The sequence below is a fragment of the Palaemon carinicauda genome, chromosome 1, assembly GCF_036898095.1.
Source record: "Palaemon carinicauda isolate YSFRI2023 chromosome 1, ASM3689809v2, whole genome shotgun sequence".
Lineage (NCBI taxonomy): Eukaryota > Metazoa > Arthropoda > Malacostraca > Decapoda > Palaemonidae > Palaemon > Palaemon carinicauda.
The window spans coordinates 287,334,252-287,352,918 of record NC_090725.1 but is presented as its reverse complement, the minus strand read 5'-3'; the positions used below and the strand labels follow the sequence as shown (position 1 = coordinate 287,352,918).

The following is an 18,667-nucleotide window of genomic DNA, read 5'->3' as shown; positions in this document are numbered from 1 at the left end:
ATGTACCTTTGAAGAGGTAATCAGAGATCTGACCCTCAAGACTGTCTTTTTGCTAGGTTTAGCATCGGTTTAGAGAATAGTTGAGTTGCATGGGTTCTCTCATTTAATCACCTGCCAGTTTGGGACCCCAGGTTCGAGACCACCTATCCCCTCTATATGAAGTATCAAGTAGCAATCAAGAGGAAATTACCCAGGATGATTTGGATTCCCCTCAGGCTTTTCTCTTTAAAGTATGTACTAGGCCCCTCTAAAGATAGAAAAATATGAAGTGGAAAAAAAAATCTATAAAAATATCTAGAGAGAGAGCACAGTATTGGCAAATCCAAAAGAATGTTGTTTCAACTTTCATAAATTGTTTTTGTATGGTCTACTTGTCATGATTTTCTTCAATGTATTGCATCAACATAGAAAAATAAAGTTTTGATCAATCTTTGCAATGAACATTGTATTCTGAGGTGTGTATTTGTTTGTACAGTGTTAATGATTTAATTGTTGCTTTTAAATTCATTGATAACCATGAAATATCATCATCATCATCGTCATAATCTCTTCCTACACCTATTGGCGCAAGGGGCCATGGTTAGATTTTGCCAGTCATCTCTATCTTGAGTTTTTAATTCAATACGTCTCCATTCGCCGTCATCTACTTCATGCTTCATAGTCCTCAGCCATGTAGGCATGGGTCTTTCTAGTGCCTTGTGGAGCCCAGTTAAACATTTGGTGAACTAATCCCTCTTAGGCAGTGCGAAGATCATCCCCTATTATGGCCACATATGGCACTCGAGTAAACTATGAAATATAGCCAGACAATTTTTGCTTTCAGTAAAAAAAAAAAAAAAAAGATACCAAATCCCACAAAATTATAAAAGAAAAATCCTGATTCAACAATTCTCATTATGTCATCTATCATTTATACAAGTGGCAGTGTTTTCCATTATAAAATACTATAATTTTCTTTCTTAACTTCATCATTGTATGCAAAAGGATTTCAAACTATCAGTTCATTAGCCCATACTGGTTCTAGCCAAACACATGCCTCCCACTGGGCCCTTTTCATGCCAATCCGACACTGTCTATGAGGGTTCTGTGGGGCTAGCTGAAGAGGACGCAATACCTCAGGCCTGAATGTCAACACCTTTTCTTTAGAACTGTCAGAATCAAGAAAGAAGTGTTGAATAACAAGGTCTCTTTCTGGCATCATGAGTTGACCCATAAGGCATACTGAGAGGGCCAAGGTACCAGCTAGAGCTCATGAAATCAGGTGTATAGATCCCACCCTAGCCTTCATCAAGAATCTTGCAGTTGGTCAGGTGTTAAAGGCTGGAGTTTGGAGATGCCAAACGGCATTCACAGCCCTTTTACCTACTGGAATTTAGCGACACGTTCCTTGCCATTTTTGCTTTTGGTCCTGTGGTGGCTCCTCAAGTAACTGTATATTTACAAGTACTTTACTGGAAGCAGAAGTAAAGATTATCTGTGAAGTTTAGATTTTTTGTTATCCTTGAAATTCCTTTTGCATGTGAGACTTAAACATAATTCCAGTGGATTGTAAGTGCCAACTGTACACAGATTTTCATTAAATTACTTGAACATTGGAGGGACTCTTTAATTAGTTGTCCAGTAGTTAATTAGTCAAGTTCATATCTTAGAAACAATCAAGGTTTATTATTTTTTTAATTTGTAAACCAAACTCTCAAGCCAAATTAATAAAAATTCTCAATCTGAATATCTGAAAACTTGATGACAGCCATGAACACTCTTAGACATGCAAAAAATCAAGCTAGTAAATTATCTGGAGTGCAAAGACCATGCCCATGCATACTCAGTACTGTACTAACTGATGTCTGCATTTTCTTTATGAATTAAAAGGAACTGTCAGGAAACAAATTGAAATACCATAAAATGAGCTCATAAATTTGGTTTTATTATGAAACAAAAATTAAGTTTGGCATGGTATACGGCTATAATTATAGGCTTTAGTTTTGATAACGGACATGTAAGGAATTAATTTTGCTGAACATCCAAAACAATGCCATTGTTTTTATAATTGTAGGAGAGCAGTTCAGTTGGGCAGCAGAGCTGGCCACAGAAGCCATGAAGGGGAAGCTAGCTTCCAAGTACTACATGCAAGCAGAAGAAGCCTGGGCTGAATGCGAGGAAGAGTAGCTTTCTTCACAGAAATTTCGTAAATATCTGTCCAAACCTGTACGTCATGCTGTTGTCTCATTCTTATTTCATCTGTCATCCATTACATTAAATGTACAGGTTATGAAGACAAGGAGCTATTTGAAATATAATGGGTAGAGGATGAATTCCCTCTTCTGGCTTTAATAGCCTTTACAAAAGATACAGTTTCAATGGAGATGTTATGCAGTGAAGTTACTTCTTTGTTAAATGTTTAATGAAATAGTGATGTATTTATATACTACTTTTTGGTAGAAGTTCGAGAATTTCCATTTGACTGTTCATAAACTTATTTCATTAAGAGCTATTTTTTGTAAATTCTTTTAAGAAAATGTGTATATTGTTTGTTAATGCATAGTTTCTATAACATCCAATTCAATTAAAAGAATATTACAGTACATCACCTCGCCGTTCTCTGTTTGACAGAGTTCATAGTTTCCTTGTGGTGCATTGACTGGTAAAGGTTGTGTTCATTATTAGTGGCATTGTAAAACTAGTTGAAAGGAAGGTGTTCAATAGCCTTGCTATTCTACAATCCTCTTCAAGAATGTATGGTTGTAAGTTTCTTGTAGCATGGTCAAATATTTAATTGATAACAAAGTGCCAAAAAAAAAAAAAAAATTTGCCATTTGCAAAGTAGGAACTCTATAAGCATACTTAATTGAAAGCTGCTTTTTTTACTTTGAGTGAATTATCCCACACCCTGAGATATATATATATATATATATATATATATATATATATATATATATATATATATATATATATATATATATATATATATATATATATATATATATATATGTATGTGTGTGTGTGTATGTATGTATGTATGTATGTATGTGTGGACTTCACAAGAATTTAAACTTAAAATGATAGTAAAAAATTCTGTAAGTATCATTATCATTTCTGCAAGTAGAAGTGCCTTTTGTGAATATGATCATGGAAAGTGTAGTTTTAGTGTTGTTATAGTATGTTTTTCTTTTTATATCTAAATTCATTCTTGTAGTTTCAGCAATTAAAAGCACACTTTCATCATGATCATGTGAAGTGCTATGTTTTTTAATTTTTTTTACCCTTATGATATTTAATATGAGTAGCCTTTTACTGCATTCTGAATGTCTTCTGTGTTTGGACATTCTGCTGGCAAGGATGTTGTTAGGTTTTGATTGTATATATAATTTTAGGAGCCAAGAATTTCCCAAAGAATTTTAATGTAATTGCTGAGAAAAAAAGGTTGTTCAGATGGAATGTGTAGAAGTCCGTATTTTTGTGTTTGAAAAAAAATATCTTTTAGGTGATAACATATTCAAGGTGAACTTTATGCAATCCCCATTTTCTGTGTCAGGGGTGGAGATTTGATACCTCAGTACTGTATAGCTTCAAGCCTGGTATTACACATAGTAAAAAGAGTGTTTGGACTCAAAAACTCCATATTTTAGCCATGCCTCAGCTGTCAAATACAGTGCAATGTTTAGAATTGCAATAAGGCATTTAAAGTAAAAAATTTAATTTTTTCTTTTCTTACAGTATACTATAGAATTAGTTTTCAGTCAGTATTTTTACACCAAATTTTACCTTTTTTATCTTTATTTCACTTGCTCATGTTTGTTAACACTTTATTGTCTGTAACGTCTGTTGATTTTGTTGAAATTCAAAGATTTTCACTAGTTAGCAATTATCTACTGAATCATATAGGAATAATCTGAGGGGGGGATTTCTTCAATGTGAATGTAATAATTTTTAATAAATAAATGTATATGATGATTCTTTTCTTGTGATTCTACCCTATTTTTGAAGAGATTTTTACCTTTGATAGTTCTAGATAGAAGTTGAATAAATTTGCCTTTTACAATGAATATTTGAATATAGTGCTTGAGTGTACACTTGGGCACACTACAGTATTCTATCTAATTTCTCTTCCTCTTGTTTTTTTAAAAAGTTTTTAGTTTATATAGGAAATATTTATTTTAGTGTTACTGTTTTTAAAATATTTCATTTTTCCTTGTTTCCTTTCCTCACTTTGCTATTTTCCCTGTTGGGACCCCTGGGCTTGTAGCATCCTGCTAGAGTTGTAGCTTAGCAAGTAATAATGATAATAATAAAAGGTCATGACAATCTTATTAATCACATAATACCCAGTTTCTGAATATCCTATATTTTTATAAGGCTTCTGGATCAAGTAGAACCCAGTGAAACTAGAATGTAAAGGATTGAATCGATCCTATGGGAAAATAATTTTCTTTATGATAGGACTCCATTGGGTTAAGTAATAGCAGCTTTAGACTTTGTAATGTCTTTTGGCCCTAGCTAACTCACTTTTTAACCTAGTGTACTTCTTTTTTTCCACCTTTCTGTCCATCCTCTTTCAAATTTTACTAAATAGTGCAACGTTTTCATCCAATTAGATTCACATGTATAGATGACCTCCGAGCATCAGCGCCAAGGTGTATTGCCCAAATTCTGTAATTCAATGCAAGAAATAAGGAGCCCAAGTTAATAATGCAAGCCATTTGTAATTGGTTTAATCTCTTGAAAGGATATAGACACCAACAACTGGAATCAAGGAGCAATAAACCTGGGTGATTTCATCTGGAAATATTAATTGGATGGAAAAGATATAAGAATACTGAGCTTCATTTTCATCATCTCAAGGTACTGTAATGCCTGTTGGGGTATTGCTGTCACACTATAGGCATTACTTTAGGGTTATTGCAGCGTACATTCATCCCTGTGCTTTACTTGCATTTATTTTACATCTTGTTTTCTAGCCTCCACAGTTGCACATTAGCACTTGAATGGCCTTTCAGGTCCCAGCACCAGGTCATGTAGTCTAGATACATAAATCTAAATTACTAAGTAGTGTAAAGCATATGGAACTTCGGAAAGCAATGACATTGAACCAAATTATGATTTGGCCAAAATACTGGCTGCTGTAAATTTTATTAGGTAGACTCAATTATTAAGTGCTCACTTTTTCCCTCTGGAACTGCCCATATTGTTTTGGACAATTTTCCTTGCATGGCTTTCATTACAAGTATCATAGAATTCAAGAAGAATTCTATTCAACTGGGATGAAAGACTATGTTCCAGGTCCAATATTGGTGAATTTATGACTTGGAAGACACTAGGGGTACTGTTTTGTATATATCTAGCTACTGTATAAGACTTAAAGAAGTTCATAAGAAAGAGGTTCATATTAAGTAAGCTGAAGGACTGGCTAAACTGAAAAATATTGCACTAATAAAATGTAATTAATTTCATTGTTTCCACTTACAAATTCCTCTGGAATTGTGAAAGTACATGTTGTTTGTTCCTATTCATTTACAAATCTTTGATCTTTCAAGGACATGCTGGAACTGTCATTGTTTGTTAACAAGGTAGTTAATGACAAGTGGTGGGTATGAGTTAGTAACCCCACCCACCCTCCTATCAGACTCCTCACTTTAGTCTAGCTGCAACCAGCATGGATATACTGTTACGACCTATCCAAAGGTTTTAATTAGTTTTATTGTTTTTTTTACAGAAAGTGGATGAATTTTTTGATTCGTACTGTTTGGTGTTGCTTAATTTCGTAATAGTAGGGAAAAGGGTAGTTGCTGCATCCTGTTTATGGCAAAACTGATAGTAGACCCACCTCTCTCTCAACACTTCTTACAAAAGGCATGACTGTCCACAGTCATCCCCATGTACCAAGCGCAGATCGTGGCCGCCTGTTCATGGGCAAGTTTGTGCTTGGAGGGGGAAGAAGAAGAAAATGTATTCTCAGGTATCATCCTTGGCAATGCCCAAGATGATGCTGAAAAAGCTTTACAGCTCCTTTTTCTCCACATCAAATTCACTTGTTGCTGAGGGAAATAAGATTTAAGAGCGGGGAGAACCTCTCGCATCTGTAATGATAATGGAAGTTACTAAAAATTTATAACTCCTAACATCAGAATATAATAAAAAAAAAGGAATAATTCCTAATAGAAAATAGACATAATTGACAAATTAACTTAATATTTTGCTTATAAAGAGAGTTGTGGCTGGTGTGTGAGAGGAGGAGTGAAAGGCATCACAGTTTGAAAGAAGAATCTCCCTTCATGATAAGTTCTAGTAAAATGTCAGAAGTTCTCTTGCTTGAATGATATTCACTAACATAACTGAATCACTTGATTTATGCTTTATGGACAACTGGATGTCTTATTTTATTTACACTTAAGTTTTATCAAGAGACGACTGTTTTTGCCCATTCCTTAGAATGGGATGAAAATCAAGTATATTGTACCATAAATCACAGGAACGCTCCATCAATCCTGCGTGCTTGGTACATGGAAGGGCATAACTTAATTTCACGCCAGTCTCATTAGTATTTGTCTACAAAAAAAGGCCAATATAGCACAAAGGTTTTGATCTCAAACCGATACAATGTTCATAAATCAATTTGAATTTCTTTGTTCTTATAGCAATTTACTCATACTCAAAGTTATTCATAAGTCAAGGTACTACTGTGGCATCTTTGGAAGGAAGTTACAACAGCTTTGGAGAATAGATATCTTGGTCAGATGAGAGCTGTTAAGTATTCTTTGACCAAAACTACAGAACTTTTAGGTAATGTTCCTAATTTACATTGTGGGCCTGTTATAAAGATTACTGGGCTTTGGGTATAATAGTGGCTAATAAAAGTTAGGTTTCCTTTAGTTTTATTCTTGAATGAATTTAATAAGTTTTAGAAGTATTCAGAAACACTCGGGTAGATCATAACTTGAAGTTCATTGCTACACCTCCCTTGATATAAGAAACAAAACGCTGCTGTGCCAATGAAAAGGAAAATCCCTCCGCCCAACACCTGAACCTGGTCTAACATCACTCGCTGATACTGTAGTGTATATTTCTGTTATATATGTATAGTACTATCCTTACAGTACAGCATGATTAGCATTTCCGTTCCAGTACAAGGTCATCAGATAAATGACCAAATTCATGAATGAAATTGTATTTTACACTGTACATTATTCTTACTTTAATAGACAACTCAAACAAAACAAGGGGTAATTATCTCTCAAGGTGCAATAGGCCTACTCATTAATTGAAATGCCTGCTCTAGAGTATTTCATAATTTCATAAATTTTATCTTAGATCCCGTATGATAAATCTAGTAGGAGTTGTCATTCATATCGATGACAATTAATCATAAGTGTCTGAACTGTATGCCCACCAAGGTATGGAGTCTTTCAAGGGGCAATTAAATCAATTATATTTTTTTATGCAGTGACGTGGATATTTTACAAACAATATTGATATATATATATATATATATATATATATATATATATATATATATATATATATATATATATATATATATATATATATATATATATATATATACATACATATATATATATATATATATATATATATATATATATATATATATATATATATATATATATATATATATATATATATATATGTATATATATATATATATATATATATATATATATATATATATATATATATATATATATATATATATATATATATATATATATATATATATATGATTTAATAAAGAAATTTTACATCATTGCGGGTGCCTTTTGTTTTGTGGGGTCAAGTAAGACGCCTACAAGTGGGCAAGGGCCCATTTTGACTGCTCAATCTAAACCAAGGGATTGTCAACCAATTTTGATTTCACCCCAAATACAGTTTATGTAAAGAAACACTGTTAGTGACAGCCTGCCATGGATAGTTGGTTACCAGTTAGTTAAGAAAAGTCAAAAGAATGGTTTTATTTCAATTATTTCTATCCCTTGATGGACACCATTTATTCCGTTAGGAACTAAAGAATTTTCCATTCCCCACACGGAGTTAATGTCATCAGTGAACTGTAGGCATTATTGAAAATTTTGCAGATGAAGGTGGGAGTGTACATTAGGGATGCTTTCATTCGTTAAGATTGCCAAGCAAAAAGTATCATGCATCTTGCTTGGCAATCTTAACAAACGAACGAAAGCACCCCTAATGTACCTGTATTCACTTTCAACTTTACCTCAGAGCTATTATTTTTTATCCATCTTGGCTGTCTAACCTAATTGCACTCTTTTATTAAAACACCTGTATGGCTTTCCCACAAGTGTATGTACCTTGGTGGTGAATGTTCCCTATGACCCAAGCCCTGGCCACATTGACCATTTTCATAGATCCAATCCAATCATTACTTTACTGTATTTTTATCAATGCCAGTAGATGTTACTTTTACAGCTATTGAATGGACAATTTTAAATCCTTCATGTCACTTGCTGTCAACACCCTCAATTGTTAATCAGTAGTTTTCCTTTGACTATTCTTTATTTCGTGGATACACTGAGTGTTTAAAGGACATAACGCCGATCGTTGTCAACTTCTGGTATACTTACAAACAGTAAGATTTCCATCTAAATTTGAATGCATATTACTCATTTACTGTACTTGGAATCCACCTTCTTAGACACTCTTGGAAAGGGGGATATATCATTAAATACGAAAAAGGTGTATTCGATCGTTGGACGCCTAAAATCCATAAGAATATAATGGACAAAAATAAGTTGATAAATTGATCTAAAATAATAACGTAAAATGGTTAAACGACTTCATAAAATCCAATCCAATTTCTTGCAATACAAGTTTAAAAGTTTAGTCATAACTAAAAGTTCCCTTTTGGGAAATAGCGAGCATTGCTGTTGTAAACGACATAATTTCGGTCGCGCTATGTATGTTGTTGATTTGAATTGACAAATCCATATGATTAATTATACTTGTCAACAAAAAATGTCAATATTAAATTTCTCTCCATTTTAAATTTTCAGAGTTTCATTGTTTTCCAGCTAACAATTCAAAACATCAACATTTAACAATTGTATCTAGGCTACTGCCTAAATTTCCTGTATTTTCAGCTATATTTCCAGATGTTTCCTCCATTACAACTCAAAATTTATTGAACACAAAAGAAATACTATGATTAAAAAGTATCTAATCACGTTGAGGAGAATTGGGGTCTTGTGATTGTGATTCACTTGAATTATAGGTGGATAAAAGACAATCATCTTTATACATTGCTTATATTCAGAGCTAAACAAATATCAAATATGGCCGAGGAAATGAATTATTAATCTTCATTCAACCCAGCTGGAGTATTATGAATGACTAATATCCCGATTAGAGTTAATCAAAATTAATTTGTTCCAAACGAACGAAGCATCGCTAGACTATTTCAATTTATTAAAGTCTAGTTCAAGTCTCGGAGGTTATACATACATAGGATATGAAATAGAAAAACAATATTTAATTATATAAAACCCAAAATGGATTATCATAAATGATTATGTCAATTAGATTAAATCAAAAGGAATTTAGAATTTATCAGTCAAATAAAACATCGTTAGACAATTTACCAAAGCCAAGTTCAAGTTTCGGAGGCCAAACATACAAAAGATATAAATTTTAAAAAAAGTGAGTATTTAATCTCTATTACACGCATAATGGGTTATTGTAAATGAATAACATACCAATTAGATTAAATAAAAACGTAAAATTTATTAAAACCAAGTTTTGGTTCAGATCTCAGACAGAGTCTGTAGAACGTAGTCGCTTTCGTACAAGTTCTTTAAAACACTCCTTTAATGAGTTTACTCTGCAGGAATCACTCCCGGTTGATATCGCTGCTGCCCATATTTCGGGGTTTTATTCAAGGATACAAACCGAATTACTGTCATTCCATTGTCAGTGGATGTAACAGGTCTCCTGTAGTGAAAAACTTGTACCCGAGTAGGATGTCGTCTTCGGATTCAGGACATAAAGTACAGGTAAAGAACACGACTCTCAAACACATTTGTTCTGCCATTTAACCATGACAATTAGTTTATTAATCACACAATTAATTTGGGAAAGGTAATGTTTTACCTTCAAGGGTTTATTAAGGTTTCACATTATGGACTGGAAATATAACTGACGTGAATAGGTCCATATCTTAGTCGAATAGTTTCAGTCGAAAATTTCCTATCTATAATGTCCGCTTAACAAGGGTTAATGGATGCTCTCTATTATGAATCTGCTCCATGTTTGTCATAAATCCTGTAGATAAAACGGGTGCCTTTGTATATTAGCGGCCAGTTCCTCACACATTAATTATAAACGGACGTCAATTAACCTGAACTCCCCCCCCCCTAACCCAACCTTCAAATGAGTGTGGCGAGAATTGCGAAATTCTCAAGTAAAACCCGTAATAAAGGGGTGTCTTGCAGCCAGTGTACGGAGTATGGTTAAACAAACCAATCTCGACAACAGCACAGATAAAAATATACCATGTTCAGCAGTGGATTTAGCATTTGTTGGGGTGTATGTACGATAGCGGCCACCTTTATGTATTATGATGTCTAACTTAGAATACGACAGTGTAAGGGGGGTTGCAGGGGGCGTTGGCTCCCTGGTTAAGTAAGTAGGTAAGGACACGGTGAAGCCTTTGTATATTAGCGGCCAGTTCCTCCTGGGTGCATTAAAAATGGTCACTAACTAACGTAAAGTTCCCCCCCCAGCCTAACTTAACCTGACTTACAAGCCATGTCCTTACCTACTTACCTAAGAGTGGCGTTAGTCCCCCTGCGACCCCGCTTACTGCCGTATTCTTAGTCGGTCGTCATCATACATACAGGTGGCCACTATTAAACACACCCCCTAATTTGGTATAGGGGTGTATGTACGATAGTGGCCATCTGTATGTATTATTATGGCTAATCTAAGATACGGCAGTGTAAGGGGATCGTTATCCCCCCTGTTAGGTAAGTAGGTAAGGACATGGCCTGTAGGTAAGGTTAGGGAGGAAAGTTTAGTTTAGTTGATGTCCATTTTTAATCCAAGTGGGAGGAACTGGCTGCTGATATTCAAAGGCTCCTTGGTATATACATACAGTGAACCCTCGCTACTTCGCGGTTCGACAATCGCGGATTCACCACTTCGCGGGGTTTTCCCATAACCCATATATATATACATATCGCGGATTTTCCGGAAAATTCGAAAATACCGCGAAATCTGAAGACAACCAAATACGATATTTTGTTACCTGTAATTCCATTAATACTGTAATTAGTAATATCTGTTCTTACTGATTGTTCATTGCATTACATATGATATATAATTCAGCACAGAAAGAAATAAAACACGAAAAGAGAATGTGATCATACGATAATTCAGTACTGTATACAGTACGTAGTAAAATTAAATCGAACATGAAACGCAAATCAGATGCAGTCATACCATATTAGAATGGTGTACTGTAATGGATGTGCTTCTTTTCCATGAATCTTTTGTATGTATACATACGTAGTACTGCATCCAATAATATTCTTTGTTGCAAAAATCACATTTTGAATAAGCGTACGAGAGAGAGAGAGGCGTAAAATAGCGTACGTAAAGCTGTATTATTATTATTGTTATTATTATTATTATTGTTGTTGTTGTTAATAAAATTATTGTTATTATTATCATTATTATTATTATTACTGTACAGTATTATTATCATTATTTATTATTATTACGGTATTTACTTAATCTACGTACGTTCGGTATGCGGGGGGCATCTTCTATGAGTAGGTAACCTACGCATCATAGTACTGTAAGACGGGTTGTGATTGGTTCAAGCGCTGATAGATGACGAATCAGAACTCAAGTTTTGTTATCTAGCCTGTGATTGGTGTTTTGCCCTTTGCCCGCATCTCCTACCCGCAGCATCTAAGTTCTCGCGGGGCTGGATCGTCCACTCTCTGTTACCGCGTATCGCTGAGTAGACGTTCTTAAGTGTGTGAATCTGTGCTGTGTGCGACTTTTTTAAGTTGAACTTTTTGTTACAGTACTGTAAATCCTACTGTAATGGCTCCCAAGCGTTCTGCTTCTCTTAAGGCTGGTAGTGAGCCTAAACGCCACCGAAGGATGATGACGATAGCTGAGAAGGTTACGCTTCTCGACATGTTAAAAGAAGGTAGAAGTTACGCGGCCGCCGGCCGCCATTTTGGCATCAACGAATCTACTGTTAGCTACATCAAGAAGGACGAGGCGAACATTAGAAAGACGGCTGCAATCACCTTTAGCAGATCAGCGAAGCGAGTCGTTACAACGCGTAATAAAACGATCGTACGGATGGAAGGTGCTTTAGCTGTGTGGATTGCCAACTGCCGGAAGAAGAACATAGCGTTGGATACGAACACCATCCAAACAAAGGCTTTGAGCTTATATGAGAATTTTGCTGCAAAGGAACCTAAAGACGACGACGGCAACCATGCTGAAGATGATGATGATGCAGATGATCCTCAACCAGGGACATCCACTGATTCCCAGCCTCAGAAACGTTTTTCCGCCAGCAAAGGATGGTTCGCGAAGTTTCAGAAACGCTTCGCCCTGAAAAGCGTTTCCCTGCATGGGGAGTCTGCTTCCGCTGACACTGCCGCTGCTGAAACTTACGTGAACCAGACGTTCAAGAATATTATCGCCGAAGGTGGATACAAGCCGGAACAAGTCTTTAATATGGATGAGACTGGCTTGTTTTGGAAGAGAATGCCGTCGCGAACTTTCCTGTTCAAAGAGGAAGCCAAAGCCTCTGGCTTTAAAGCATTCAAGGATCGCGTTACCCTCGTGATGTGTGGCAATGCTGCTGGATTTTTGTTAAAGCCGGGGCATATTTATAAGTCGAAAAATCCTCGCGCTTTGAAAAATAAAAATAAGAATCTCCTTCCCGTGTACTGGATGCATAATCAAAAAGCATGGATTACGAAGATGCTGACCTCCAACTGGTTCCATCAGTGTTTTATCCCGCAAGTCAGCAAATATCTCTTAGAGAAGGGCTTGCCATTCAAGATCCTTCTCCTTATGGATAACGCTGGTGGACACGCAACTGACCTGTCGCATGAGGGCATTCAGGTTGAGTTCCTGCCACCCAACACCACGTCATTAATTCAACCGATGGACCAGGGGGTTATCTGGGCGTTCAAGGCCCTCTACACGAAGAACACCTTGGCGGACCTCGTTGCGTGTGTGGATGCTGCCCAAGATGACGAGGATGAAGATTTTAACTTGAAGGCATACTGGCGGCAGTACACCATAGCCACGTGCCTGCAGAATATTCAGAAGGCACTTCAAGAGATGAAACCTGCAACCGTGAATGCGAGCTGGAAGAAGTTGTGGCCCGATATTGTTTACGACGACAAGGGATTTACTCCGTCGGAAATCCAACACTCTGCAATACGCAAATCTGTGCAGTTGGCTGCCATAATTGGAGGTGACGGGTTTGGCGACATGACGACTGAAGACGTCGACGAGTTGTTGGACTGCCATTCCCAGCCCCTAACTGACGCAGACCTCGAAGACCTGACGAAATCGGCAAGTGAAGAAGAGAGTGATACCCAGGAAGAGACCCAAGAAAATGTCGAAGAAACGGGCTTAACATTAGAACGGCTTGCCAAGGCCTGCAACCATGCGAAGGAGTTGAAAGAAATGTTGCAAGAGTGGGACGAGGATATGGTTCGCTCGATGCAATTTTGCAACAAGATCGATGAAGACATGACTCCCTACAAAATGCTCTCGGATCGAAAAAAGAAGCAGCGGCAACAACTTCCGATCACAATGTTCTTCCAGCCTCGCAAAAAAGAGCCAGTTCCTCCTGCTAGTACGCCTTCGGAAGAAATTGAAGAAGTTTCCCAGGAAGAAGTTGAAGAGGTGTCCCAGGAAAAGACACCTCCGTCTGAAGAGACGTAAAATACTACCTGGCTGCACAGTAGAACACATCATCAGCTTCATCATCATCATTTCTACTGTGCAGCAAATTCATTGCCATCACCATTCAAGTTTATCTTCAACTTCTTTCGTGGTGAGTACAGTAACAATCTTTATTTTTTACTTTAATATTCTTACTGTACATTCTAAAACTGTATTTGTGCCTGTTTTATAGTTTAGTACTGTACGTACTGTATGCATTAAGTTAAAGGGAAGGTTTTAAAAGTCTACATGTTGTAACCTATCATATTTTTTTTGTTTAAAATTTACATTTACGTACGTAAAACAATCTCTCTCTCTCTCTCTCTCTCTCTCTCTCTCTCTCTCTCTCTCTCTCTCTCTCTCTCTCTCTCTCTCTCTCTCTCGTAAATTGTTTTCCTGCTTTGCTACGTACAATACTGTATACAGTGAACCCTCGTTTATCGCGGTAGATAGGTTCCAGACCCGGCCGCGATAGGTGAAAATCCGCGAAGTAGTGACACCATATTTACCTATTTATTTAACATGTATATTCAGACTTTTAAAACCTTCCCTTGTACGTAGTACTGTTAACAAACTACCCTTTAATGTACAGAACACTTAATGCATGTACTACAGTACCCTAAACTAAAACAGGCACAAATATTAAAGGCGATTTTATATCATGCGTTTCCTAAACACGCCAAAAAGCATGATAAAAAATGGCAACCAATGTTTTGTTTACGTTTCTCTGATCATAATGAAGAAACAAATGCATTTACTGTACACATCTGTGTATAGGTTAGTTTTTGCGTCGATTATATTGATTATGCAGTACAGTATGTTGATTTTGTTTTTACCAATATGTATATATATATGGGTTATGAAAAAAATCCGCGAAGTGGTGAATCCGCGATGGTCGAACCGCGAAGTAGCGAGGGTTCACTGTAAATTATATTTGTAAGGTAACATATTTTGTAAATGCTTTTACTGTAAATACTGTATGTACTGTATCATTATTTATCACTATCATCATGCGCGTTAAATGCCTTGTTTGTTCTGAGCGTGGTTGTTTACTGAGCGTACACGCCGTCGTTTCAGGCGGCGTCATAAAGAAAAACATTTCATTTGGAAGTCTTAAGAAAAATACGTAAAATAAAACATTGGTAATAAAAAAATCAACATACAGTACTGTATAATCAATATAATCGATGCAAAAACTAACCTATACATATATGTGTACTCTACACTAAATGAGTTTGTTTCTTCATTATGATCAGAGATGAACGTAAACAAAACATTGGTTGCCATTTTTTATCGTGCTTTTTAGGTGTTTAGGAAACGCATGATATAAAATCGCCTTTAATATTTGTGCCAGTTTTAGTTTAGGGTGCTGTAGTACATGCATTAAGTGTTCTGTACATTAAAGGGTGGTTTGTTAACAGTACTACGTACAAGGGAAGGTTTTAAAAGTCCGAATATACATGTTAAATAAATAGGTAAATATGATGTCACTACTTCACGGATTTTCACCTATCGCGCCCGCGTCTGGAACCTATCTACCGCGATAAACGAGGGTGTACTGTATACTGTATGTTGTTGGTTGAGACGGGAAAATGTTTATCTTTGTCCTAAATACATTTATAAAGCTAGGTTAATGATGTACAAAATATTATGATTGTTACTTTGCCAGGTTATGTGGTATTCATGTGTTTGTTTCCCCTTTAAAATGTGTTTTTTCAGTCATAATATTTGGAATATTACACCCAACCTCTCACACCTACAAAGGCTCCACTGTTTTAACTAACATATTTCAATATATATGTCTTCTAGGAGCCATACCCTTACCTCTGGGAAAGGCTCTATAATCCTCCTCTTAAGAGCAAGTCTCAATCCTATGTCTTCTGACCCAGCCAATTACATACACCCCTACATATCTTGAGCATTTACTTGATATTGGACCTACATGGGTTAACAGTTTTCATTTTAACAATCATATGAGCTCTTGGAGTCATGCAATCTGCAATGGAAGCCTTTTCTAGGCAACCTCTGTGATTAACCAGTGGTCGGGTGCAGTCGCCTATCTCGCCACTACTGCTGATTTTTAGAATCCTGATTCATTGACGAAGAAGGCTTACATCAAATTAATTCTGTCTGTTGTAAAGACAGTGACCTTCATGGTAAACAAGGCTGCTAACCAGTAGGCTAACTGGGTCTGAAGAGGAGGGATGCAGTTATTTCCTTATTCTCCTGGAAAGTTGGCTTTGAGAAATACCCATTGCTGGAATCTACATCTCTCTTTCCTCAGAAGGACATAGAGACAACATTGTAGGATTGGAGGAAGGCTAACCATGCCCATGATTCCCTATTCCACTGTCCAATTACCTTCAGGGACCTAGACCCTTTGAAGGTGGGTACTGTGATACCTTTGGTTTTCCATGCCGTCAAGATCTGGTTTGAAGACCCTTCTAGCAGCCCCTAAACCCCGATCAGGATTGTGCTTTATTGGGAGTGGAGTCAGCCCTTCGTCATTGTATTGGTTAGGTTGCCTACACATGGTTGATTAACTCTCTAGGTAACTCGTACTGTACAACATTGTTTTCACGTAGTATCTATCTTTGTACAGTACTGTAGTTTATTTGTTCCGTAACCGAAATACAAACCACACTATTTACATGGGGTATTACTTTCGACGTAGCTGAAATGACGAGCCATTAGATTTTTAACGAGGGTTAACTACCCTCTCGCTAGTTAGCGAGGGGGTAGGGGAGGGGTAGCTAGCTACCCCTCCCCCCTCACACACCGGTGAACTGATTCACTTCACTTTTGGCTTGGGTGATGATCAGACCTGTCTGTCTCACCCTCGCATTTTTGACAGCCTTAATTTGTTTTCTTTTTCTTACAGCTTGTGTGCTTGGAAGTTGGCCTCCATCCATCATGCGGAAGTGCCCTGGACTTCCCGACCGCCTTTGTGGAACATTCATGTCGGCGGTCGAGACCGACCCTCACTCCTTATGTCCATACTGCCGAGGTCAACGGTGTGAAAGGAATAAAACTTGTAGTGAGTGCAGGGAGTGGTCTACCTCCCTGTGGGAGAGGTTTTCCCGGCGACGTAAGAAGAAGTCTAAGCGTGACCTTTCTCCTTCAAGGGCTGCCTTGAAGAAGGAAGGTTCCAAAGACATTTATTCTGTTGCCCGAACCTCCTCCGAAGCTCCCACTCGATCGGTCTCTCGCGAGGGGCCGTCGAGTGGTAGCGTAGGCCTTACTGTTGTTGACCAACCTAGGGGTTCGGGAGAGGGAGTTTCCTCCCATAGCGAGGCAGCTCCTCCTCCTCCACCTCCAGGGGAGGATTTTGATGTTGATGATTCTGTGTCTAACAATGATCTTTTGCAACTTTGGGCTTCCTTGGGGCTTAAGGGCTCGCCCTCCAGGGAAGCCCTGTTTGACCTGATCCAGTTGGGTGCAGCTGTCGAACAGTCGCCGGTAGTAGCAGAGGTAGATCCTCTTGTCTATTGTCGACGTTGTTGTGGCAGAGGCTTCCGACTGGTCGGGCCAAACCCCTGCTGTTGTTGCGGATGTTGCTGAAGGCTCAGTTCCCCCCTCCAAACATCCTTCGAGGGAGGAGCTGGGTCCAACGGTCTCTCTTGCGGGTGATTCTCCCCCGCGGGGGAGTTCACTGACGGAGACTCCTCTTTGGAGGACCAACGACGGTGTTGCTGCCCCTCGAGGTTGTCTTCGCCGTAAGGCTCGCCCTCCTCTTCGCCGTCGAGGCCTTCCTTCCCCTTACAAGGGGGTTAGGAGACGCCTCTTGGTTCTTCGCCTTCGACGTCCCCCGCAGAAGAGCCTCCTCAACGTGAGCAGAACGTTACAGCCACATCGCTAGACCTCTCAGCTGATCGTTCGCGATCACCGATGCCTGCCAGACCTGCTAGCCTTCCTTCTCGGTTTGCAGACGCAGATGCGCTGTGGGCGCCTACGCACCCCGTTTTCCAACCGGCACCGGTTCCTTCGGGGCATAAGGGCGTCTCCCACTGAGACTAAGTCCATTAAGCGCCAGGTGTTACAGTGAACCCTCGTTTATCGCGGTAGATAGGTTCCAGACGCGGGCGCGATAGGTGAAAATCCGCGAAGTAGTGACATCATATTTACCTATTTATTTAACATGTATATTCAGACTTTTAAAACCTTCCCTTGTACGTAGTACTGTTAACAAACTACCCTTTAATGTACAGAACACTTAATGCATGTACTAACGTACCCTAAACTAAAACAGGCACAAATATTAAAGGCGATTTTATATCATGCGTTTCCAAAACACCTAAAAAGCACGATAAAAAATGGCAACCAATGTTTTGTTTACGTTCATCTCTGATCATAATGAAGAAACAAACTCATTTAGTGTACAGTACACATATATGTATAGGTTAGTTTTTGCATCGATTATATTGATTATACAGTACTGTATGTTGATTTTTTTATTACCAATGTTTTAGTTTACGTAATTTTCTTAGGACTTCCAAATGAAATGTATTTCTTTATGACGCCGCCTGAAACGACGGCGTGTACGCTCAGTAAACAACCACGCTCAGAACAAACAAGGCATTTAACGCGCATGATGATAGTGATAAATAATGATACAGTACATACAGTATTTACAGTAAAAGCATTTACAAAATATGTTACCTTACAAATATAATTTATACAGTATTGTACGTAGCAAAGTAGGAAAACAATTTAC

At 37.6% G+C, this 18,667-nt stretch overlaps 1 protein-coding gene across 3 annotated transcripts in view; it reads left to right on the top strand.

The window, feature by feature from the left end:
- LOC137657468 (eukaryotic elongation factor 2 kinase-like) overlaps nt 1-3,954 on the top strand; it is a 68,164-nt gene extending 64,210 nt beyond the window's left edge. For all 3 annotated transcript variants that reach the window (XM_068391818.1, XM_068391825.1, XM_068391810.1), the window contains one exon: nt 2,054-3,954. In XM_068391818.1, coding sequence (XP_068247919.1) covers nt 2,054-2,166 — 113 coding nt within the window. In that variant the 3' untranslated portion in view covers nt 2,167-3,954. The remainder of the gene's footprint in view (nt 1-2,053) is intronic.
- The last annotated feature ends 14,713 nt before the right edge of the window (nt 3,955-18,667 follow it).